The 22,944-nt window shown below is 46.3% G+C and overlaps 3 protein-coding genes across 9 annotated transcripts; 1 reads left to right on the forward strand and 2 right to left on the reverse strand.

Moving 5' to 3' along the window:
- Positions 1-1,100: 1,100 nt before the first annotated feature.
- On the reverse strand, positions 1,101-12,156 carry LOC115187896 (F-box only protein 43). 6 transcript variants are annotated; one of them, XM_029746945.1, is made up of 8 exons: positions 11,561-11,599; positions 11,248-11,477; positions 10,991-11,164; positions 9,617-10,705; positions 8,469-8,954; positions 6,547-6,649; positions 3,171-3,575; positions 1,101-1,666 (listed from the first exon to the last, which is right to left on the reverse strand). In XM_029746945.1, the coding sequence occupies exons 4-8, from the start codon at positions 10,639-10,641 to the stop codon at positions 1,418-1,420; spliced, it is 2,268 nt and encodes a 755-aa protein (XP_029602805.1). In that variant the 5' UTR covers positions 10,642-10,705; positions 10,991-11,164; positions 11,248-11,477; positions 11,561-11,599; the 3' UTR covers positions 1,101-1,417. The 6 variants fall into 6 exon arrangements, with proteins under 6 accessions (XP_029602805.1, XP_029602808.1, XP_029602806.1 ...); XM_029746948.1 differs by lacking the exons at positions 10,991-11,164; positions 11,248-11,477; positions 11,561-11,599 and adding an exon at positions 12,002-12,156; XM_029746946.1 differs by lacking the exons at positions 10,991-11,164; positions 11,248-11,477; positions 11,561-11,599 and adding an exon at positions 11,925-12,156.
- A 7-nt stretch (positions 12,157-12,163) lies between these two features.
- On the forward strand, positions 12,164-15,850 carry LOC115187903 (60S ribosomal protein L30). Of its 2 annotated transcripts, none has more exons than XM_029746958.1 (4): positions 12,164-12,289; positions 13,374-13,519; positions 15,479-15,609; positions 15,735-15,850. In XM_029746958.1, exons 1-4 carry the CDS (start codon positions 12,269-12,271, stop codon positions 15,785-15,787), a joined length of 351 nt encoding a protein of 116 aa, XP_029602818.1. In that variant the 5' UTR covers positions 12,164-12,268; the 3' UTR covers positions 15,788-15,850. The 2 variants fall into 2 exon arrangements, with proteins under 2 accessions (XP_029602818.1, XP_029602819.1); XM_029746959.1 differs by lacking the exon at positions 12,164-12,289 and adding an exon at positions 12,461-12,585.
- A 631-nt stretch (positions 15,851-16,481) lies between these two features.
- Positions 16,482-21,604, reverse strand: LOC115187901 (ethylmalonyl-CoA decarboxylase). The gene is made up of 6 exons (XM_029746956.1): positions 21,534-21,604; positions 20,417-20,803; positions 18,582-18,724; positions 17,821-17,873; positions 17,523-17,603; positions 16,482-17,084 (listed from the first exon to the last, which is right to left on the reverse strand). Exons 2-6 carry the CDS (start codon positions 20,736-20,738, stop codon positions 16,670-16,672), a joined length of 1,014 nt encoding a protein of 337 aa, XP_029602816.1. The 5' UTR covers positions 20,739-20,803; positions 21,534-21,604; the 3' UTR covers positions 16,482-16,669.
- Between the last annotated feature and the right edge of the window lie 1,340 nt (positions 21,605-22,944).

Raw genomic sequence — 22,944 nt, forward strand, 5'->3', positions numbered from 1 at the left:
AGGTATTAGGTGAACAATAGGTAGGTAAAGAAATAAAACAGTAAAAGTAGCGAGGCTATAGGAGTAGCGAGGCTACATACAGACACCGGTTAGTCAGGCTGATTGAGGTAGTATGTACATATGGTTAAAGTGACAATGCATATATGATAAACAGTGAGTAGCAGCAGTGTAAAAAGAGGGGGGGGGGGGGCACAATGCAAATAGTCCAGGTAGCCATTTGATTATCTGTTCAGGAGTCTTATGGCTTGGGGTTAAAAACTGTTGAGAAGCCTTGTTGTCCTAGACTTGGCACTCCGGTACCGCTTGCCATGCGGTAGTAGGGAGAACAGTCTATGACTGGGGTGGCTGGGCTCTTTGTTAGGGCCTTCCTCTGACACCGCCTGGTGTAGAGGTCCTGGATTGCAGGCAGCTTGGCCCCAGTGATGTACTGGGCCGTACGCACTACCCTCTGTAGTGCCTTGCGGTCAGAGGCAGAGCAGTTGCCGTACCAGGCAGTGATGCAACCAGTCAGGATGCTCTCGATGTTGCAGCTGTAGAACCGTTGGTGATGTGGACACCAAGGAACTTGTAGCTCTCGACCTGCTCCACTACAGCCCTGTCAATGAGATTGGGGTCGTGATCGGTCCTCCTTTTCCTGTAGTCCACAATCATCTCCTTAGTCTTGGTTACGTTGAGGGAGAGGTTGTTATTCTGGCACCACCAGGCCAGGTCTCTGACCTCCTCCCTATAGGCTGTCTCGTCGTTGTCAGTGATCAGGCCTACCACTGTTGTGTCGTCTGCAAACTTAATGATGGTGTTGGAGTCGTGTTTGGACATGCAGTCGTGGGTGAACAGGCAGTACAGGAGGGGACTGAGCACGCACCCCTGAGGGACCCCAGTGTTGATGTTCAGTGTGGCAGATATATTGTTGCCTACCCTCATCACCTGGGGGCGGCCCGTCAGGAAGTCCAGGATCCAGTTGCAGAGGGTGGTGTTTAGTCCCAGGGTCCTTAGCTTAGTGATGAGCATCGAGGGAACTATGGTGTTGAACGCTGAGCTTTAGTCAATGAATATCTGTCCTATGTCCTTGTTCACATGCCTATGAGACAACGTCAAATAAATATGTAAAAAGTATAACTTTATTAAAATAAATGTGTGTAAATGTAGACAATATACAGCAGTATACAGAAACATTCATATAAAACCCATGAAAATTCAGTTGAGAAGAGAGACAACATTCTTGTACGTCAATGAATTAGCTCGGGAGGAGCCCAGCATTCAGTAACCATTTCATCTCTGATCGATTCTACTGGCAGTGCTCCTCTCCGACCCATAATTAAAAACACATCCAAGCTAAACAAATAAAAAAAAAAAAAAGGGAACAGGAAGTACAAATAATTGCAAAAACGACACATAAAAAAAAAAAAAAAAAACACATTCACAATCTCCTGACATTGCGTTTGCTCTGAGCGCTCCCGGGAAGAACGTCCTTCTTGCTGCGCCGCTTGGCCGACAGGCTAGCGCATTCTCTGGACCCGTGGAAGGCACAACGGCAGCTGGTACAGAACTGGAAGCCGCAGTCAACGCTGCTACAAACACCCTCCATTTTCACGGAGTGACACCGAGCAGGGTGCCGGCATCGAGGGCAGGGCTTCAGACATTCGTCAGTGAAGAGGGTTTTGGCCACCTAGGAGGACGGACACAATATAACAGAGATTAGAGCCAGTGTCCTTGTCTACAGGGAGGGATCCACAATACAACATTAGAGCTAGTGTCCTTGTCTACAGGGAGGGATCCACAATACAACATTAGAGCTAGTGTCCTTGTCTACAGGGAGGGATCCACAATACAACATTAGAGCTAGTGTCCTTGTCTACAGGGAGGGATCCACAATACAACAGAGCTAGTGTCCTTGTCCACAGGGAAGGATCCACAATACAACAGAGCTAGTGTCCTTGTCTACATGGAGGGATCCACAATACAACATTAGAGCTAGTGTCCTTGTCTACAGGGAGGGATCCACAATACAACATTAGAGCTAGTGTCCTTGTCTACAGGGAGGGATCCACAATACAACATTAGAGCTAGTGTCCTTGTCTACAGGGAGGGATCCACAATACAACAGAGCTAGTGTCCTTGTCCACAGGGAAGGATCCACAATACAACAGAGCTAGTGTCCTTGTCTACATGGAGGGATCCACAATACAACATTAGAGCTAGTGTCCTTGTCTTCAGGGAGGGATCCACAATACAACAGAGCTAGTGTCCTTGTCTACAGGGAGGGATCCACAATACAACATTAGAGCTAGTGTCCTTGTCTACAGGGAAGGATCCACTATACAACATTAGAGCTAGTGTCCTTGTCTTCAGGGAGGGATCCACAATACAACAGAGCTAGTGTCCTTGTCTTCAGGGAGGGATCCACAATACAACATTAGAGCTAGTGTCCTTGTCTACAGGGAAGGATCCACAATACAACAGAGCTAGTGTCCTTGTCTACAGGGAGGGATCCACAATACAACATTAGAGCTAGTGTCCTTGTCTACAGGGAGGGATCCACAATACAACATTAGAGCTAGTGTCCTTGTCTACAGTGAAGGATCCACAATACAACAGAGCTAGTGTCCTTGTCTACAGGGAAGGATCCACAATACAACAGAGCTAGTGTCCTTGTCTACAGGGAGGGATCCACAATACAACATTAGAGCTAGTGTCCTTGTCTACAGGGAAGGATCCACAATACAACATTAGAGCTAGTGTCCTTGTCTACATGGAGGGATCCACAATACAACATTAGAGCTAGTGTCCTTGTCTACAGGGAGGGATCCACAATACAACATTAGAGCTAGTGTCCTTGTCTACAGGGAAGGATCCACAATACAACATTAGAGCTAGTGTCCTTGTCTAGAGGGAGGGATCCACAATACAACATTAGAGCCAGTGTCCTTGTCTACAGGGAGGGATCCACAATACAACATTAGAGCTAGTGTCCTTGTCTACAGGGAGGGATCCACAATACAACATTAGAGCTAGTGTCCTTGTCTACAGGGAGGGATCCACAATACAACATTAGAGCCAGTGTCCTTGTCTACAGGGAGGGATCCACAATACAACATTAGAGCCAGTGTCCTTGTCTACAGGGAAGGATCCATATTTAGCTGATTTGATAAAGTTACTGGGCCTGGACTCACCTGTATGAACAGGTCCTGTTTGCTGGCTGAGTTGTGCTGGTACTGGGGGTCCTGGACTGGGCCTGGACTCACCTGAATGAACAGGTCCTGTTTGCTGGCTGAGTTGTGCTGGTACTGGGGGTCCTGGACTGGGCCTGGACTCACCTGAATGAACAGGTCCTGTTTGCTGGCTGAGTTGTGCTGGTACTGGGGGTCCTGGACTGGGCCTGGACTCACCTGTATGAACAGGTCCTGTTTGCTGGCTGAGTTGTGCTGGACGGGGGTTAAAGTGGCCGTTCCTGACTGTGGGGTACCACGGATGCTGGTATTGGGGGTCCTGGACTGGGCCTGGACTGACTTCAGGACAGACCGGCTCAGCAGGGTCAACCTGGTCTCTGCATCAGGGACGTGGACTGCACTGCCAAGCTGCACACACACAGGAAATGAACAGTGTTGGTGAAAGTAGCCTTGTACTAAATATATATAGAAAAGTGATATTCATAAAAGTGTCTCAGTAGGAGTGGTGATCTAGGATCAGTTTGTCTTTTTAGACCCTACTGGCTAAGACTATATGGACCTGATCCTAGACCCTACACGGACCTGATCCTAGACCCTACTGGCTAAGACTACATGGACCTGATCCTAGACCCTACTGACTACACGGACCTGATCCTAGACCCTACTGGCTACACGGACCTGATCCTAGACCCTACTGACTACACGGACCTGATCCTAGACCCTACTGGCTACACAGACCTGACCCTAGACCCTACACGGACCTGATCCTAGACCCTACTGGCTACACAGACCTGATCCTAGACCCTACATGGACCTGATCCTAGACCCTAATGACTAAGACTACACGGACCTGATCCTAGACCCTAATGACTAAGACTACACGGACCTGATCCTAGACCCTACTGGCTAAGACTACATGGACCTGATCCTAGACCCTACTGACTACACGGACCTGATCCTAGACCCTACTGGCTACACGGACCTGATCCTAGACCCTACACGGACCTGATCCTAGACCCTACTGGCTACACAGACCTGATCCTAGACCCTACACGGACCTGATCCTAGACCCTACTGGCTACACAGACCTGATCCTAGACCCTACATGGACCTGATCCTAGACCCTAATGACTAAGACTACACGGACCTGATCCTAGACCCTACTGGCTAAGACTACACGGACCTGATCCTAGACCCTAACGACTACACGGACCTGATCCTAGACCCTAATGGCTACACGGACCTGATCCTAGACCCTAATGGCTACACGGACCTGATCCTAGACCCTAATGGCTACACGGACCTGATCCTAGACCCTAATGGCTACACGGACCTGACCCTAGACCCTACTGACTACACGGACCTGACCCTAGACCCTACTGACTACACGGACCTGACCCTAGACCCTACTGACTACACGGACCTGACCCTAGACCCTACTGACTACACGGACCTGACCCTAGACCCTACTGACTACACGGACCTGACCCTAGACCCTACTGACTACACGGACCTGACCCTAGACCCTACTGACTACACGGACCTGACCCTAGACCCTACTGACTACACGGACCTGATCCCAGACCCTAACGACTACATGGACCTGATCCCAGACCCTAACGACTACATGGACCTGATCCCAGACCCTAACGACTACATGGACCTGATCCCAGACCCTAACGACTACATGGACCTGATCCCAGACCCTAACGACTACATGGACCTGATCCTAGACCCTAACGACTACATGGACCTGATCCTAGACCCTAACGACTACATGGACCTGATCCTAGACCCTAACGACTACATGGACCTGATCCTAGACCCTAACGACTACATGGACCTGATCCTAGACCCTAACGACTACATGGACCTGATCCTAGACCCTAACGACTACATGGACCTGATCCTAGACCCTAACGACTACATGGACCTGATCCTAGACCCTAACGACTACATGGACCTGATCCTAGACCCTAACGACTACATGGACCTGATCCTAGACCCTAACGACTACATGGACCTGATCCTAGACCCTAACGACTACATGGACCTGATCCTAGACCCTAACGACTACATGGACCTGACCCTAGACCCTAACGACTACATGGACCTGACCCTAGACCCTAAAGACTACATGGACCTGACCCTAGACCCTAAAGACTACATGGACCTGACCCTAGACCCTAATGGCTACACGGACCTGACCCTAGACCCTAATGGCTACACGGACCTGACCCTAGACCCTACTGACTACATGGACCTGATCCTAGACCCTAATGACTAAGACTACATGGACCTGATCCTAGACCCTACTGACTAAGACTACATGGACCTGATCCTAGACCCTACATGGACCTGATCCTAGACCCTACTGACTACACGGACCTGACCCTAGACCCTACTGACTACATGGACCTGATCCTAATGAATAAGACTCCATGGACCTGATCCTAGATCCTAATGACTAAGACTACATGGACCTGATCCTACACCCTACTGACTAAGACTACATGGACCTGATCCTAGACCCTACATGGACCTGATCCTAGACCCTACTGACTACATGGACCTGATCCTAGACCCTACTGACTAAGACTACATGGACGTGATCCTAGACCCTACTGACTAAGACTACATGGACCTGATCCTAGACCCTACTGACTAAATGGGCCTGACCCTAGACCCTACTGACTACATGGACCTGATCCTAATGAATAAGACTACATGGACCTGATCCTAGATCCTAATGAATAAGACTACATGGACCTGACCCTAGACCCTACTGACTATATGGACCTGATCCTAATGAATAAGACTACATGGACCTGATCCTAGATCCTAATGAATAAGACTACATGGACCTGATCCTAGATCCTAATGAATAAGACTACATGGACCTGATCCTAGAGCCTAATGAATAACACTACATGGACCTGATCCTAGAGCCTAATGAATAAGACTACATGGACAGATGGGACCTGATCCTAATGAATAAGACTACATGGACCTGATCCTAGATCCTAATGAATAAGACTACACGGACCTGATCCTAGATCCTAATGAATAAGACTACATGGACAGATGGGACCTGATCCTAATGAATAAGACTACATGGACCTGATCCTAGATCCTAATGAATAAGACTACATGGACAGATGGGACCTGATCCTAATGAATAAGACTACATGGACCTGATCCTAGATCCTAATGAATAAGACTACATGGACCTGATCCTAGATCCTAATGAATAAGACTACACGGACAGATGGGACCTGATCCTAGTTCAGGCACTCCTACTGTGACACTAATAATACGGGCCCAGACATAGCGCTTCTCTATATCAATGCTGAAACACGGTTACAGGCGACAACCTCACCTCCAGAGCTGCCTTGACGTCCTTCAGGTAGTCTCTCCTCCTGCGGCTGGACACCTTGTTCTGAACTATGATCTCATTCCAGCTATGGGTCACCTGACCAACCCTGTAGACCAGCAGAACACACACAACAATGTCATGACAATGATGTGTTATATAATGTTCTAGCAAGCTTTTTCATTACATATTTATTTTTATTTTATTTATTTCACCTTAATTTAACCAGGTAGGCAAGTTGAGAACAAGTTCTCATTTACAATTGCGACCTGGCCAAGATAAAGCAAAGCAGTTCGACAACATACAAAAACACAGAGTTACACATGGAGTAAAACAAACATACAGTCAATAATACAGTAGAAAAATAAGTCTATATACAATGTGAGCAAATGAGGTGAGATAAGGGAGGTAAAGGCAAAAAAAAGGCCATGGTGGCAAAGTAAATAAAGTATAGCAAGAAAAACACTGGAATGGTAGATTTGTAATTTGAAGAAAGTTCAAAGTTAAAATATAAATAATATGGTGCAAAGGAGCAAAATAAATAAATACAGTAGGGGAAGAGGTAGCTGTTTAGGCTAAATTATAGATGGGCTATGTACAGGTGCAGTGATCTGTGAGCCGCTCTGATAGCTGGTGCTTAAAGCTAGTGAGGGAGATAAGTGTTTCCATATGTCACACACACGTTAGTAAATCTGTATCACACTGCCTTCAGAAAGTATTCATAGACCCCTGGACTTATTCCACATTTTTGTTGTGTTACAGCCTGAATTCAAAATGTATTGTTTTCTCACCCATTTGCACACAATAACCCCCCCCAACAAAATGACAAAGTGAAAACATGTTTTCAAATCTGTCCACATTTTATAAAAAGGAAATACAGAAATCTTATTTACTTAAGTATTCAGACCCCTTTGTTTTATGACACTCCAAATTGAGCTCAGGTTGCATCCGATTTTCCTTTGATCGTCCGTGAGACTTCGCTACAATTTGATTGGAGTCCACCTGTATCCAATTCAATGGTTTGGACATGATTTAGAGAGAAACACACCTGTCTATATAAAGGTCCCAGGGTTGACCGGTTATATCAGAGCAGGAACTATACCATGAAGTCCAAGGAACTGTCTGTAGAGAGCCGTGATGAGCCATATATCTGGGGGAAGGGTATAAAACTATTTGAGTGTTGAAAGTTTACAAGAGTACAGTCCCGTGTAGCTCTGTTGGTAGAGCATGGTGTTTGCAACGCCAGGGTTGTGGGTTCGATTCCCACGGGGGACCAGTACGGAGAAACAAAATGTATGAAATGTATGCATTCACTACTGTAAATCGCTCTGGATAAGAGCATCTGCTAAATGACTAAAATGTAAATGTACAGTGGTCTCCGTCATTAGGAAATTGAAAAATACATGGAACTACCTAGACTCTGTCTAGAGCTGGCCGTCCGAACAAACTGAGCAACCGGACAAGAAGTCACCATGAACCCCAATGACCACTCTGACAGAACTACAGAGTTCCTTGGCTGAGATGGAAGAGAACCTGCTAATCAGTCTCTACAATACTTCACCAATCTGGGCTTTATAGGAGAGAACGGCCAGATGGAAACAAGGAATAAAAATCCTAAAATCCAGATGTGCAAAGCTGACAGACAGACCCAAGACGAGACTCAAAAGCTGTATCCGCCGCGAGAGTTGCTTCTACAAAGTATCGACTCAGAGGAGTGTGAAAACATACGTAAATGAGATATCTGTATTTACATTTTCTATAAATTTGCTACAATTTTTAAAAACATGTTTTCACTGGTCATTATGGTGTATTGTGAGAGAAAAAAAAAATCAATTTAATCCATTTTGAATTCAGGCTGTAACACAACAAAATGTGGAATAAGTCAAGGGGTATGAATACTTTCTGGAGGTAGTGTATAAAACCCTCACCTATAGACATCTTCAGAGGACAGCTGATTGAGGATCTTAGCCAGGATGTGTCTGAGATTCTTCTTCTTTAGCTCAGTAAAGATGTCTACCTTCCCCAGGCCCATCTTCCTGCCGATCAGCCCAGCCAGGGGCATGTCGGTCCTGAAGGCCTCCTTCTCAGAGACCCTCAGCAGTTCCTCCAGACTGGTGTGCTCCAACAACATCCTGGATGTCCTCTGGGACATGGCCTGGACCATCTGTAGGGCCGGCGTGAAGGACAGGTCCTCTAGCTTAGCAGTGGTTGTTTTCGGCGGCGTCACATCCAGGAAGACGTCACTGTCGTCATCCTCTTTGAAGATGCCGCGCTCCAGATGTCCCTGGGATATCAGGTTCTTCTCTCTGCGATGAGCTCTGTGGGCTGCCAGGTTCCTCACATCCCGGTCCCCCTCAGACTGGGAACCCCCCTCTCGGAGAGTGGAGAGGCGACGCTGGCGTTCCAGTCTGGACCTGATGATCATTTTTTTTTTTTTTACTTCATAAATAACTTTACAAAAAGAAAAACCTGGAAGTGTAACAGTATAGCGTCCGTCCGTCTCCTCGCCCCAACCTGGGCTCGAACCAGGGACCCTCTGCACACATCGACAACAGTCACCCTCGAAGCATCGTTACCCATCGCTCCACAAAAGCCGCAGCCCTTGCAGAGCAAAGGGGAACAACTACTTCAAGGTCTCATAGCGAGTGACGTCACCGATTGAAACGCTATTAGCGCCACACCACCACAAACTAGCCTGCCATTTCACATCGGTTACAGGAAACAAGCAACAAACTGAAATACACCAAGTACAACTAAAATGATTAAATATTACAATAATTAGCTACAAAACACCATAAATATACAACACTGAAACGTTCTAAGGCAATGTATCTCAACTCCGGTCCTTGAGTACCCCCCCAAAAGCACACACACACACACACACACACACACACACACACACACACACACACACACACACACACACACACACACACACACATACATACATACATACATACATACATACATACATATATATATATATATATATACACACTGTTGAGGGTACAAGGATTGGCGATGACAAACACAGTTCTAGGTCATTCAATGGAAGTCAAAAAGCTATGGAGCCTACCTCCTCTTCATCTCAGCCAGCCTGCTGGGGGTCTCCTTGCACCTGGAGCTACCCGATGACGACAGCAGCATCTCCTGGAAGGAACCATCATTGTCTAGCGTGGAGTCCTGGGATTTATCCAGAGCCAAGGAGCTGAAGCCGCTGTCCTCAGACACAGAGCGGTCATAGTGTTTATGAGTAGGGGTGGAGGAGGGGGTGTCAAAGTGGTATTTAGGAGTAGGGGTGCTCAGGATACTCAGGCTGTCCGAGAGGTCAGCCGCTACGCTGTTGTTGACTGGAGTCTGGAAATCGTCTTTCACCGAGGGTATTATTCTGTTACAGTGTGTTTCCAGCATATCAGTGGTAGAGAGGTCTGAGAGGACACTGCTCTCTTCCAGGTCTGCATCCGAGAGCGACGTAGCAAACGCCTTTCTCTCAAAGAGAGTGACGTTGGTCACGTTGCATTTACCATCTTCAAGTGTTGAGGTTTTTACAAGAGAGAAGAGGAGGCGCAGTTTCCTGCCGGAGAGAAGCGCATCTTCTGGTTTTAAAGTGCTTGTAGCCAAAGCTCCAATAGTAAAGGCATCTGGTGAGTCAAAGACCACATTTGAGCAGTGTTCAGGTGTCCCATTCGCTGACGAGTCTGTCCTTTTAGTGCATGGTGTTTCTGTATGGTCTGCAGTTTTACCCTCGGTGGCAGATTTAGACATAAGGAGACGGCGTCTCAGCATCGGCTCTCTCCTGGATACTTTAGGAGTTTCACACCAGCCGTTCTGTAAAGGCTGCTCCTTCAGAATGTCTCTCTGTGGACTTCTGACGTCCTCTTTTTGTCTGTTCTTTCTGGGTGACAGAGGTTCGCATTTCTGTGAAACGTTCTCTTTAGGCGTTTCATGAAAACCATCTGAAGAACAACACTTTGAGAGGTTAAAATCGTCTCCAAACTCAATTTTAGAGCTGTAACCACTGTCCAGGTATCCACTGTCTTGACAAGCTCCATATTGCTGGTCTTTGTGGAAATTGACATCTGGTCTGAGACACTGCTTCATACTCCCTTTCAGATGTAGAAACACAAATATTCACCAGGTGACTGGTCTGGTGTTTCAAACTGATCTGTGAGGAGACATAGAAAAACAATGCAGTTAGACAAAAAAAAAAAGTGTTAATTAAGCCACTTTTGTTGTAAGCTAGTTTGCTAACGTTAACCCTAAGTTAATGTAGCTAGCTAGTTAGCTAAAAGTAGACAATTAGACAAACATGTAACCTGTACTCAATTTTGGAAAATAAAAATATTTCTAGCTGACTATAGCTAAAAAAAAACAATTTAAAAAAAGAAGTGGTCGATAGCTAACAGGTTATGAGAGTAGCTACTTTCCAAGTGGATAAAACAAAAACAACCAGAAGCTAACAGTCGACGACAGTGACAACACATCCATCGTTGCTATGCTGTCTGTCGTGTGCCGTTGATAAACGGCGTTTAAATCCCCTCGCTCGGGGTTTAAAATGTTCCGTCTAGATATCTCCATGGCTACCATGCACCCGCTCAAAACTACACAGCGACCGCCAAAAAACCTGGACTGAGTCCGGGTCCACTGGCTCCCCTCTGTCCCTAGAGAAAAACCTGGACTGGCTCCCCTCTGTCCCTAGAGAAAAACCTGGACTGAGTCCGGGTCCACTGGCTCCCCTCTGTCCCTAGAGAAAAACCTGGACTGGCTCCCCTCTGTCCCTAGAGAAAAACCTGGACTCAGTCCGGGTCCACTGGCTCCCCTCTGTCCCTAGAGAAAAACCTGGACTGAGTCCGGGTCCACTGGCTCCCCTCTGTCCCTAGAGAAAAACCTGGACTGAGTCCGGGTCCACTGGCTCCCCTCTGTCCCTAGAGAAAAACCTGGACTGAGTCCAGGTCCACTGGCTCCCCACTGTCCCTAGAGAAAAACCTGGACTGAGTCCCCTCTGTCCCTAGAGAAAAACCTGGACTGAGTCCGGGTCCACTGGCTCCCCTCTGTCCCTAGAGAAAAACCTGGACTGAGTCCAGGTCCACTGGCTCCCCTCTGTCCCTAGAGAAAAACCTGGACTAGCTCCCCACTGTCCCTAGAGAAAAACCTGGACTGAGTTCCCTCCGTTCCCATGGAAAAACCTGGACTGAGTCCCCTCTGTCCCTAGAGAAAAACCTGGACTGAGTCCGGGTCCACTGGCTCCCCTCTGTCCCTAGAGAGACCCATTAGCCCGCTGGCTAGCTAGCTAGCGTCAAAACAGAAACGTTAACGTTACGTAGCAAGCTAGCTACCGTTACTTACCTAGCTATTGTTTCAGAAAGACAGTGTTGTTTACATACTTCAGAGCCAAAAGGAAAACCTCAAATGTAGCTAGAAATGTCGGACATTCATTCCAAAGAGACGTATCGTGTTGTACCGTATACCGGCCCGTCTCCTCGTCCTCGTAATGAACGGTGTGTGTTTGTTTAGGACTGAAATGTTTTCAAATCTGGTGCCAGTCTGCTGCACATCTCACTCCACTTCTCGCGATGATTCGTTTTCCAAACACACGCACTGTAGTCTGGGAGTTGTGGTCCTTCTTTCATTCAACTCCCTGACAGTGTAGGGTGCTGTGCGTTTAGCGAAACTCTCCGGTTCATGTCAACGCAAGATTGTAATCACTAGTAACATCTAAACTGCAGACATGGTGGCCACTAAGAAAACTGTGAGTTTGCGATTGAAAAAAAAAAAAAACGTTCATTTATAGAAATGTTTGTGCACATCCTTAAACTTAATCGGTGATGGGTAAAATGTTATTTTCAAATCGTTCATTTATACCAGTGTGAGTGACCAAGCAGGGTCCGCTTCCGCGTTAGCGAGGGAACTTTAGGGTTACGAGTGTCTTTACGGTGCATCTTTCCTAGGTCGGTAGATGTAACATGCGTTTCCCCAAAAACACCACGACACCGTTCGGTAGGTGCGTCGTTGAGGCATGTATAATAAAGGCAGCGCTCATCTCGGGTAAGCTTTCTCCATTCATATACATTTGACCAAATAGTAAAATGAAACCCCATTGAATGAACATTATTAAATTGACTTAGATATCATTGAAGTGTGTAGGCCTGTGTAGCATATACCGTATGCAGGCTATTCACCTTAATGCAGTCATCGCGGTTTTCATTTAAACACATTTCCTTCCCTTGTTTGTAACAATTATAAAAACATTGCCAACTTTGTATTTGTAGTCAACTTCTATGATTCTATGTTTAGCGAGATCTGTGTATAAAGTGACGCAGTAGGGGGGGGGGGGGGGGACGGTACGCAGGTAACGACGCACTTAGCTGTTCTACGGGTGGTCTGCGGCAGTCGATAAATAACTCGCGTTTAAGTACAACTTTAGTAGTGCTGATTTTTTGGGGGGGAAACGGCTCGGAGATTTAACATTGCTCCTACGAAGGTTCTAACGATGAACTTAGTCGTAAGATGCTTTTGTGAAACCGGGCCCTCGTCTGGTCTGGTTCATATTGACATGACGCGTGGACTGCCTTGTGTTCTGTCATTTTTTAAATGTAACCTTTATTTAACTTTGTCAATTAAGAACAAATTCTTATTTACAAAGACGGCATAACCCGAACGAAGTTGGGCCAATTGTGCGCCGCCCTATGGGCCTCCCCAATCTCGGCAGGTTGTGATACAGCCTGGAATCGAACCAGGGTCTGTAGTGACTCCTCTAGCACTGAGACGCTGCGCCACTCGGATGAATCCTATTTATACAGTCGTGGTCTCATCTAATCAGTTTGTCTCCCCAGAAAAAGTCCCTGGAGTCCATCAACTCTCGTCTTCAGCTGGTGATGAAGAGCGGTAAATACGTACTGGGCTACAAACAGACTCAGAGGATGATCCGCCAGGGCAAAGCCAAGCTGGTCATCCTGGCCAACAACACACCTGCCCTCAGGTAAATACACGGAACAAAAACAATAGAAACGCAACATGTGAAGTGTTGTTTCTCATGACATGAAGTGAAATAAGATCGTCCAGATAGTTTCCATACACACAAAAAAGCTTTTTCACATTGTGTTCACTTTTTTAAAAAATGTTTTAAACCCTGTTGTGAGCATTTTGCCTTCGCTAAAGATAATCTATTCACCTGACAGGTGTGGCATATCAAGAAGCGGATTAAAACAGCATGATCATTACATAGGTGCACCTTGTGCTGGGGGGGGTGGGCAATAAAAGGCCACTCTAAAAAATGTGCAGTTTTGTCACAAAGCACAATGCCACAGATGTTTTGATTGGAGCATGCAATTGGCATGCTGACTGCGGGGATGTCCACAGAGCTGTTGCCAGAGAAGTACGTCCAACTTGACCATGTGTAACCACGCCAACCCAGGACGTCCACATCCAGCTTCTTCACCTGCGGGGGGGGGGGGGGGGGGGGGGGTCGTCTGAGCCCAATCACCCAGACAGCTGATTAAACTCTGGGTTTTGCACAAATGGAAGAATTTCTACCCAAACTGTCAGAAAGCGTCTCAGGGGGAAGCTCATCGAAGTTCCGTGCTCGTCGTTCTCACCAGGGTTTCTTTACCTGAATGCAGTTTGGCGTCGTAAACCCGACTTCGGTGGGCAAATGGTCACCTTCGATGGCCAACGACACGCTGAAGAAGTGTGTTCTTCACGGATGAATCCCAGTTTTCAACTGTACCCGGTGCATTTGGCGTTGTGTGGTCGAGCAGGTTTGCTGATGTGAACGTTGTGAACAGACTGCCTCATGGGGGGAGGTGGGGTTCTAGTATGGGCAGGCATAAAGCTACAGACAACAAACACAATAGCAATCTGATTACACAGAGATACTGTGATGAGATCCTGAGGCTCTATTGTTTTCAGCATGATGATGAATGGCCCCATGTCGCAAGAAATCTGTACACAATTCCTGGAAGCTGGAAATGTCTCAGTTCTTCTATGGTCTGCATACTCTCCAGACATGTCACCCATTTTAAGCATGTTTGGGATGCTCTGAATGGAAGTGTACGACTGTGTTCCAGTTCCCGCCAATATCTAGCTACTTTGGCACAGCCATTGAAGAAGGAGTGAGACCAACATTCCACAGGCCTCAATCAACAGCCTGATCAGCTCTATGTGAAGGAGATGTGTCTCGCTGCATGAGGTAAATAGTGGTCACACCAGATACTGACTGGTTCTTATCCACGCCCCTACCTTTTTTTGTTAAGGTGTCTGTGACCAACAGATTCACAATCTCTGTATTCACAGTTGTGTGAAATCTATAGATTAGAGCCTAATGAATTTATTTCAACTGACTGATTTATTTCAGTTGGGTGTGTTACTACTTGGCTGGTACAGAAGCCTCTTTCCCTCAGGGAAGGTTATGCAGTCCTGCTCAGCACCGATATTGTACTACAGTGAATCCACTCTAAAAGTGATTTGAACTCAGCACCGATATTGTACTACAGTGAATCCACCCTAAAAGTGATATGAACTCAGCACCGATATTGTACTACAGTGAATCCACTCTAAAAGTGATTTGAACTCAGCACCGATATTGTACTACAGTGAATCCACCCTAAAAGTGATTTGAACTCAGCACCGATATTGTACTACAGTGAATCCACTCTAAAAGTGATTTGAACTCAGCACCGATATTGTACTACAGTGAATCCACCCTAAAAGTGATTTGAACTCAGCACCGATATTGTACTACAGTGAATCCACTCTAAAAGTGATTTGAACTCAGCACCGATATTGTACTACAGTAAATCTACTCTAAAAGTGATTTGAACTCAGCACCGATATTGTACTACAGTGAATCCACCCTAAAAGTGATTTGAACTCAGCACCGATATTGTACTACAGTAAATCTACTCTAAAAGTGATTTGAACTCTGCCCTTCTCCCTGTAGGAAATCAGAGATAGAGTACTATGCTATGCTGGCTAAGACTGGGGTCCACCACTACAGTGGGAACAACATAGAGCTTGGCACAGCCTGTGGAAAGTACTTCAGAGTCTGTACACTGGCCATCATTGACCCTGGTGAGGTTTTTTCTTCATGATAAACGGGACAAATGTGAAGCGTTGTCACATGTCGTGTGTGTGTGTGTAAACTGTTATTCTTTCACGACTGGTTTATTTGTAATTATTTTGTAAATCGTCCACAGGGGATTCAGACATCATCAGGAGTATGCCTGATCAGCCACAGGGGGAGAAGTAGTCTGGCTGAGTCACTTCTTTTGCTGTAGATGTGTTTTTGTTAAATAAATTGACTTCAAGATGACCCAAGTTTGTTTTGTCATATGTTTTTAGTATTTGCCATGTAATTGTTGTACAATGGAAGAAATTGTGGAAGAGACTAAGAAATGTGGGCACTTGTTTTTTTTTTCTTCTAACATCAAGCTTGCATTGTAATGAAGAGGGTCCCCCCCCGGCGTTGGGTCCCCCCCCGGCGTTGGGTTCCCCCCCCCCCGGCGTTGGGTTCCCCCCCCCCCCCCCCCCGGCGTTGGGTCCCCCCCCCGGCGTTGGGTCCCCCCCGGCGTTGGGTCCCCCCCCGGCGTTGGGTCCCCCCCTGGTGTTCAGTCACCCCTGGTGTTAATGGACTGTAGTAGAGCCACGAAGGCCAAAAGGCACAATACCATCTTCACATGTCACAACTAGCATCATATCTGACTCTCCACTGATAAATGGGACCCATATTATTGTCCCGACAGTCAGCAACAATTCTTTCACTAAAATAATTGATTGTTAGTGGTCACTCACAACACAGCAATATAAATCTGTCATTGGGTACTGTCAAACTCCCAGAGCATAGTCCAGGGATGTATTCATTCTGCCAAATCGGTCCAAAACTAAAACTATAGTTGCTATTGGACAAATACAGGTAGGATTCGTTTACGTCTGTTTTAAGATACTTTTTTTTTTAGCAACAGAATCGTCAGAATGAATACACTAGTTCAGCGTGTTCTGGTTGAGTTCAGACCCTCTACGTTGCATTCTCGTCTTCTCAGTTTGGGTTGGTGGGACGGCTTCCATTCCAGACGTTCTAGGTTTCTCCAGAACATTAGGACGAGAATACAATGTAATCGCAACACTAGTTAATTCACTTGTGTTTGGCTTTACTGGCCAGAGCCTGTAGGTTAGCCGGACCTCCCCACACTGTCCCGAACACATCCCTCTCAGTCCTCAGGGCCACATCTAGGGGGAGCTCTCTCCCAGACACCACCACGTTCTTTATGGCTCTGATGACCGAGGCTGGACCTGTGGTGTAGCAACCCAACCACTGCTCTGCCTCCAGGAGGGCATTGGCTCCAGACCCATCCAGGGAACCCTCCAGGACGCCGTCCGCGAGCCCGATCTGAAGCCCCATCTCTGGGTCTACTTTCAAAGCGCCACTCAGCATCTTCAGGGCGTTCTGGCTGCCTACGATGCGTACCAATCTAGCTGCACCTCCCCAACCAGGGACCAGACCCATGTGTTTATGGACAAACCGGATCATACTGCCTGGCACCATCAACCTAGCAGGGAGAGACCGTGACATTGGTTTAGAGATTATTGGAAACTTGGTGGATTTTGTTTTTTTGATATTTCTTGAAAAAGGCCTTTTTTTTTTTAATGTGCACTCTACTTTTCTCTCATCTTGGCCATGTTCTGTTATAATCTCCACCCGGCACAGCCAGAAGAGGACTGGCCACCCCTCATAGCCTGGTTCCTCTCTAGGTTTCTTCCTAGGTTCTGGCCTTTCTAGGGAGTTTTTCCTAGCCACCGTGCTTCTACACCTGCATTGCTTGCTGTTTTGGGGGGTTTTAGGCTGGGTTTCTGTACAGCACTTTGATATATCAGCTGATATAAGAAGGGCTTTATAAATACATTTGATTCTCCACTATCTGGATGTAGGCCTAAAGTTGAATAAACACAATGGTGCCATCTATGGACGACGAGTCACGTTACTGTACCTAAAGTCACAGGCAGTAGTGAGCTCAGCTCCTCCTCCCAGTGCGCTCCCTTCCACCAGAGCTACAGACAACAGAGGAAGCCTTCAACACAGAACACATGGGTTAGTGTGGCACAGAACGTCTGGCATGACACACTGATCTAGAACGTTCTAGCACAGAGGGCAGGGTCCTAGCACAGAGGGCAGGGTCCTAGCACAGAGGGCAGGGTCCTAGCACAGAGGGCCCTAGCACAGAGGGGAGGGTCTTACCACAGAGGGTACTACCACAGAGGGGAGGGTCCTACTACAGAGGGTCCTACCTCAGTAGCCTGATCAGGACATTCTGCATGAACATACACATCTTCATCCCATCCTGAAAGACAAGACGCATCATTTTAGACCAGGAGGTCCAACTCATTCCATGGAGGGCCTGGTAGTGTCTGCTGGTTTTGGGTTTTTCCTTTCAGTTAACATCTGGACAACCAGGTGAGGGGAGTTCCTTACTAATTAGTGACCTTAATTAATCAAGTACAAGGGAGGATGGAAAACCCCGCAGGCAGTCGGCCCTCCGTGGAATGAGTTGGACACGTGGTTTAGAAAGTCAGATTGGATGGAAGTAGGAGTGCCCCAATACAATGTGACTGAATAAAAACTGTTCACTGAGCTTCCTACTGGTCTTTCAGAGAGAGAACCTCAGAGATGAGGGACCAGAGAGACTGACCTGAGGGTTGGATATATCTCTGATAACATTGAGGACTGACCTGAGGGTTGGATATATCTCTGATAACATTGAGGACTGACCTGAGGGTTGGATATATCTCTGATAACATTGAGGACTGACCTGAGGGTTGGATATATCTCTGATAACATTGAGGACTGACCTGAGGGTTGGATATATCTCTGATAACATTGAGGACTGACCTGAGGGTTGGATATATCTCTGATAACATTGAGGACTGACCTGAGGGTTGGATATATCTCTGATAACATTGAGGACTGACCTGAGGGTTGGATATATCTCTGACAACATTGAGGACTGACCTGAGGGTTAGATATATCTCTGATAACATTGAGGACTGACCTGAGGGTTGGACATAGCCCTGACCGCGTTGAGGTCTGACCCAGAGCAGAATGTCCCAGCAGCCCCCTGGATGATGAGACCTTTGCCCTCCGTCCACTCCTCTAGCTGGGACACCCTCTCCTCCAGCTCCACCATCATAGAACCTGGAGGAAAACAGGGTAGTGTTCAGTAGAGATAAAACATTTTGAACCTGCGTGAAACAGGGAGGTACAACCTGAACATGTTCAATATGAGGTTAAGGATTGACGAGAGATGAACTGTGATGAGAATTCTAGATAGTCCGCATAATCAAATAGCATTCAGCTCAGACACCCAGGGGTCTCTTCACAGCCCCCAAGTCCAAAATGAATTCACGGTAATGCTCAGACACCCAGGGGTCTCTTCACAGCCCCCAAGTCCAAAATGAATTCACGGTAATGCTCAGACACCCAGGGGTCTCTTCACAGTCCCCAAGTCCAAAATGAATTCACGGTAATACACAGACACCCAGGGGTCTCTTCACAGCCCCCAAGTCCAAAATGAATTCACGGTAATGCTCAGACACCCAGGGGTCTCTTCATAGTCGCCAAGTCCAAAATGAATTCACGGTAATGCTCAGACACCCAGGGGTCTCTTCACAGCCCCCAAGTCCAAAATGAATTCACGGTAATGCTCAGACACCCAGGGGTCTCTTCACAGTCCCCAAGTCCAAAATGAATTCACGGTAATGCTCAGACACCCAGGGGTCTCTTCACAGTCCCCAAGTCCAAAATGAATTCACGGTAATGCTCAGACACCCAGGGGTCTCTTCACAGTCCCCAAGTCCAAAATGAATTCACGGTAATGCACAGTATTATACAGAGCCATGATTGAATGGAGCTCCCATCTCCCAATTACTCAAACGAACAGCAAAATTACCTTTAAAAAAACCCCGGATTAAACAACATCTCATGGAACGACGGAGACTGTGAGGGGACACAAACAAACACACATTGTTTTGTTGTATTGTTTGATGTTTTGTTGTATTGTTTCTAGATGTTGTATTGTTTCTAGATGTTGTATTGTTTCTAGATGTTGTATTGTTAAATGTTTTGTTGTATTGTTTCTATATGTTGTATTGTTTCTAGATGTTGTATTGTTTCTATATGTTGTATTGTTTCTATATGTTGTATTGTTTCTAGATGTTGTATTATTTCTATATGTTGTATTGTTAAATGTTTTGTTGTATTGTTTCTATATGTTGTATTGTTTCTAGATGTTGTATTGTTTCTAGATGTTGTATTGTTTCTAGATGTTGTATTGTTAAATGTTTTGTTGTATTGTTTCTAGATGTTGTATTGTTTCTAGATGTTGTATTATTAAATGTTTTGTTGTATTGTTTCTAGATGTTGTATTGTTTCTAGATGTTGTATTGTTAAATGTTTTGTTGTATTGTTTCTAGATGTTGTATTGTTTCTAGATGTTGTATTATTAAATGTTTTGTTGTATTGTTTCTAGATGTTGTATTATAAGTCCTTGTTCATCAGTGTATCAGTTTTTTTGTGGGCCCCCAGGAAGTGCAGCTGCTGCAAAAGCTAATGGGGATCCAAATAAACACATTTTTATGTCATCTGTTGCTAAACGTTTTGCTACAGTGTGCCCTACTTAACGCAACCCAGTTCATTGAGCACCAGCCCCCTTAGTCCCACTGTCATTCTCAGGAGAAACAAAGAGTTATATATATATATATATTTCGCTCCGTTTGGTGAAGAGAAAACCACAGATAATCGGAGTGATATTTAGTCTGAATTGCAGGTTAGCAAAGAGCAACAGTCAGATCAGTGAATATAATAGAACATTAGACAGTGCTTCCGTACCAGAGAAAGCGTTCATGCGAGCAGGGTTGTTGACGGTCAGTACAGCGATGCCTGACTCCTGTTTGACGAGGTCTATAGATCCCCCAGGGAAAGCTTGGAGTTTCTCTCTGATCTCCTTCTCCTGGAAGCCCTTAGCAGTGGTGGAAACAGATCCAATCCCCCTGAGGAGGTGGTGCTGCCCCCAGGCACCAGGCCAACTGACCCTGAGGAGGAGGTGCTGCCCCCAGGCACCAGGCCGACTGACCCTGAGGAGGAGGTGCTGCCCCCAGGCACCAGGCCGACTGACCCTGAGCAGGTGCTGCCCGGCTGCAGACAGAACCATGCTGCTGCTACCAGGGAAAGGTAGGACAGAAGGATGGAGGGATAGAAACAGATAGGAGAGAGGGACTGAGCAAGGGAAAGAGGGGAGCAGAGGGAGGGAAACAGAGAGAGGAAGAGCAAGGGAGGGAAACAGAGAGGAACAGAGGGAGGGAAACAGAGAGAGGAAAAGCAAGGGAGGGAAACAGAGAGGAACAGAGGGAGGGAAACAGAGAGAGGAAGAGCAAGGGAGGGAAACAGAGAGAGGAAGAGCAAGGGAGGGAAACAGAGAGAGGAACAGAGGGAGGGAAACAGAGAGAGGAAGAGCAAGGGAGGGAAACAGAGAGAGGAACAGAGGGAGGGAAACAGAGAGGAAGAGCAAGGGAGGGAAACAGAGAGAGGAACAGAGGGAGGGAAACAGAGATGAATCAGCACTGTTATTGAACTGTAAAACAGTTGGCCAGAGTTGATTGCTAGGTCGTATGTGTGCAGCTACCAGCCCATAATAGTCCCCTGTCTGTGCTAACTGAGGCAGATAGACACTAGCTCAGGTACAAGGGACATGCGTCCGGTCCCAACTAAGAGATCTACACATGCGCATCTGACCCATGCAGAGGAACCTTATTGTTGTTGTCTTCGTGCGATGGGCAAGAGCTAGCTGACTAGCCATGTCCTTCAGTTATAAGCCCTTATAAACATGCGGATTTCTAAAAGCGTAGACTTTAATAACATCCCCAAAGTACAGTGGAAAAACGTCCCTAACAACCTGATCATTAAGTGATATAACATAAGAAGCTACATCTTAAAATCATTCACAAACCTGTGCTGTCTGATAGCTCAATGTTGTGGTGTTACATTGAAACTCCCCCCCCCGGAAACATGAACCAGTGAACAATGGGACTTGGCCACACGAGGGCAAGCTAATACTCCCATCATTCAGAAAGTTAGATTCTATGTAGTATTACCAAAGAGAATTGTGGTATACAGTCATTTTTAGGTTCACTGTACTGGCTAGTAATTATACAGGTCGTTAAAAAATGATTTAAACATAATGTGCTGTCAGTTCACTACCTTTCCTCTCAACATTTATTTATTTTGATTTTTTATTTAACCTTTATTTAAATTAGGCAAGTCAGTTAAGAACACATTTTTATTTACAATGACGGCCTACCAAAAGGCCTCCTGCGGGGACGGGGGCTTAAAATTAAAAATAAATTTAAAAAATACATACTTTTTTTTTTTTTAAATACCTGCTCCTGATGTCACCACCTTTCCTCTCTACCTGCTCCTGATATTAACACCTTTCCTCTCTACCTGCTCCTGATATTAACACCTTTCCTCTCTACCTGCTCCTGATATTAACACCTTTCCTCTCTACCTGCTCCTGATATCACCACCTTTCCTCTCTACCTGCTCCTGATATTAACACCTTTCCTCTCTACCTGCTCCTGATATTAACACCTTTCCTCTCTACCTGCTCCTGATATTAACACCTTTCCTCTCTACCTGCTCCTGATATTAACACCTTTCCTCTCTACCTGCTCCTGATGTCTCCACCTTTCCTCTCTACCTGCTCCTGATATTAACACCTTTCCTCTCTACCTGCTCCTGATATCACCACCTTTCCTCTCTACCTGCTCCTGATATTAACACCTTTCCTCTCTACCTGCTCCTGATATCACCACCTTTCCTCTCTACCTGCTCCTGATATCACCACCTTTCCTCTCTACCTGCTCCTGATATCACCACCTTTCCTCTCTACCTGCTCCTGATATTAACACCTTTCCTCTCTACCTGCTCCTGATATCACCACCTTTCCTCTCTACCTGCTCCTGATATCACCACCTTTCCTCTCTACCTGCTCCTGATATCACCACCTTTCCTCTCTACCTGCTCCTGATATCACCACCTTTCCTCTCTACCTGCTCCTGATATCACCACCTTTCCTCTCTACCTGCTCCTGATATCACCACCTTTCCTCTCTACCTGCTGTTGATATCACCACCTTTCCTCCCTACCTGCTCCTGATATTAACACCTTTCCTCTCTACCTGCTCCTGATATCACCACCTTTCCTCTCTACCTGCTCCTGATATCACCACCTTTCCTCTCTACCTGCTCCTGATATTAACACCTTTCCTCTCTACCTGCTCCTGATATCACCACCTTTCCTCTCTACCTGCTCCTGATATTAACACCTTTCCTCTCTACCTGCTCCTGATGTCACCACCT

The sequence above is a fragment of the Salmo trutta genome, unplaced genomic scaffold, assembly GCF_901001165.1.
Source record: "Salmo trutta unplaced genomic scaffold, fSalTru1.1, whole genome shotgun sequence".
In the NCBI taxonomy this organism is placed as follows: domain Eukaryota; kingdom Metazoa; phylum Chordata; class Actinopteri; order Salmoniformes; family Salmonidae; genus Salmo; species Salmo trutta.

What these genes read in the sequence shown, in the direction of transcription:
- LOC115187896 (XM_029746948.1), bottom strand. Translation starts at nt 10,641, where the DNA reads ATGAAGCAGTGTCTCAGACCAGATGTCAATTTCCACAAAGACCAGCAA. An exon ending in TCCTCTGAAGATGTCTATAG is followed by an intron (nt 6,650 to 8,468) that starts GTGAGGGTTTTA and finishes GCTGGTCTACAG; the next exon opens with GGTTGGTCAGGTGACCCATA. An exon ending in ACGTCAAGGCAGCTCTGGAG is followed by an intron (nt 3,576 to 6,546) that starts GTGAGGTTGTCG and finishes GTGTGTGTGCAG; the next exon opens with CTTGGCAGTGCAGTCCACGT.
- LOC115187903 (XM_029746958.1), top strand. Translation starts at nt 12,269, where the DNA reads ATGGTGGCCACTAAGAAAACT. An exon ending in TGGTGGCCACTAAGAAAACT is followed by an intron (nt 12,290 to 13,373) that starts GTGAGTTTGCGA and finishes TTGTCTCCCCAG; the next exon opens with AAAAAGTCCCTGGAGTCCAT. An exon ending in ACTGGCCATCATTGACCCTG is followed by an intron (nt 15,610 to 15,734) that starts GTGAGGTTTTTT and finishes AATCGTCCACAG; the next exon opens with GGGATTCAGACATCATCAGG.
- LOC115187901 (XM_029746956.1), bottom strand. Translation starts at nt 20,738, where the DNA reads ATGGTTCTGTCTGCAGCCGGGCAGCACCTGCTCAGGGTCAGTCGGCCT. An exon ending in GGGCTATGTCCAACCCTCAG is followed by an intron (nt 17,874 to 18,581) that starts GTCAGTCCTCAA and finishes CTTGTCTTTCAG; the next exon opens with GATGGGATGAAGATGTGTAT. An exon ending in ACTACTGCCTGTGACTTTAG is followed by an intron (nt 17,085 to 17,522) that starts GTACAGTAACGT and finishes TCTCCCTGCTAG; the next exon opens with GTTGATGGTGCCAGGCAGTA.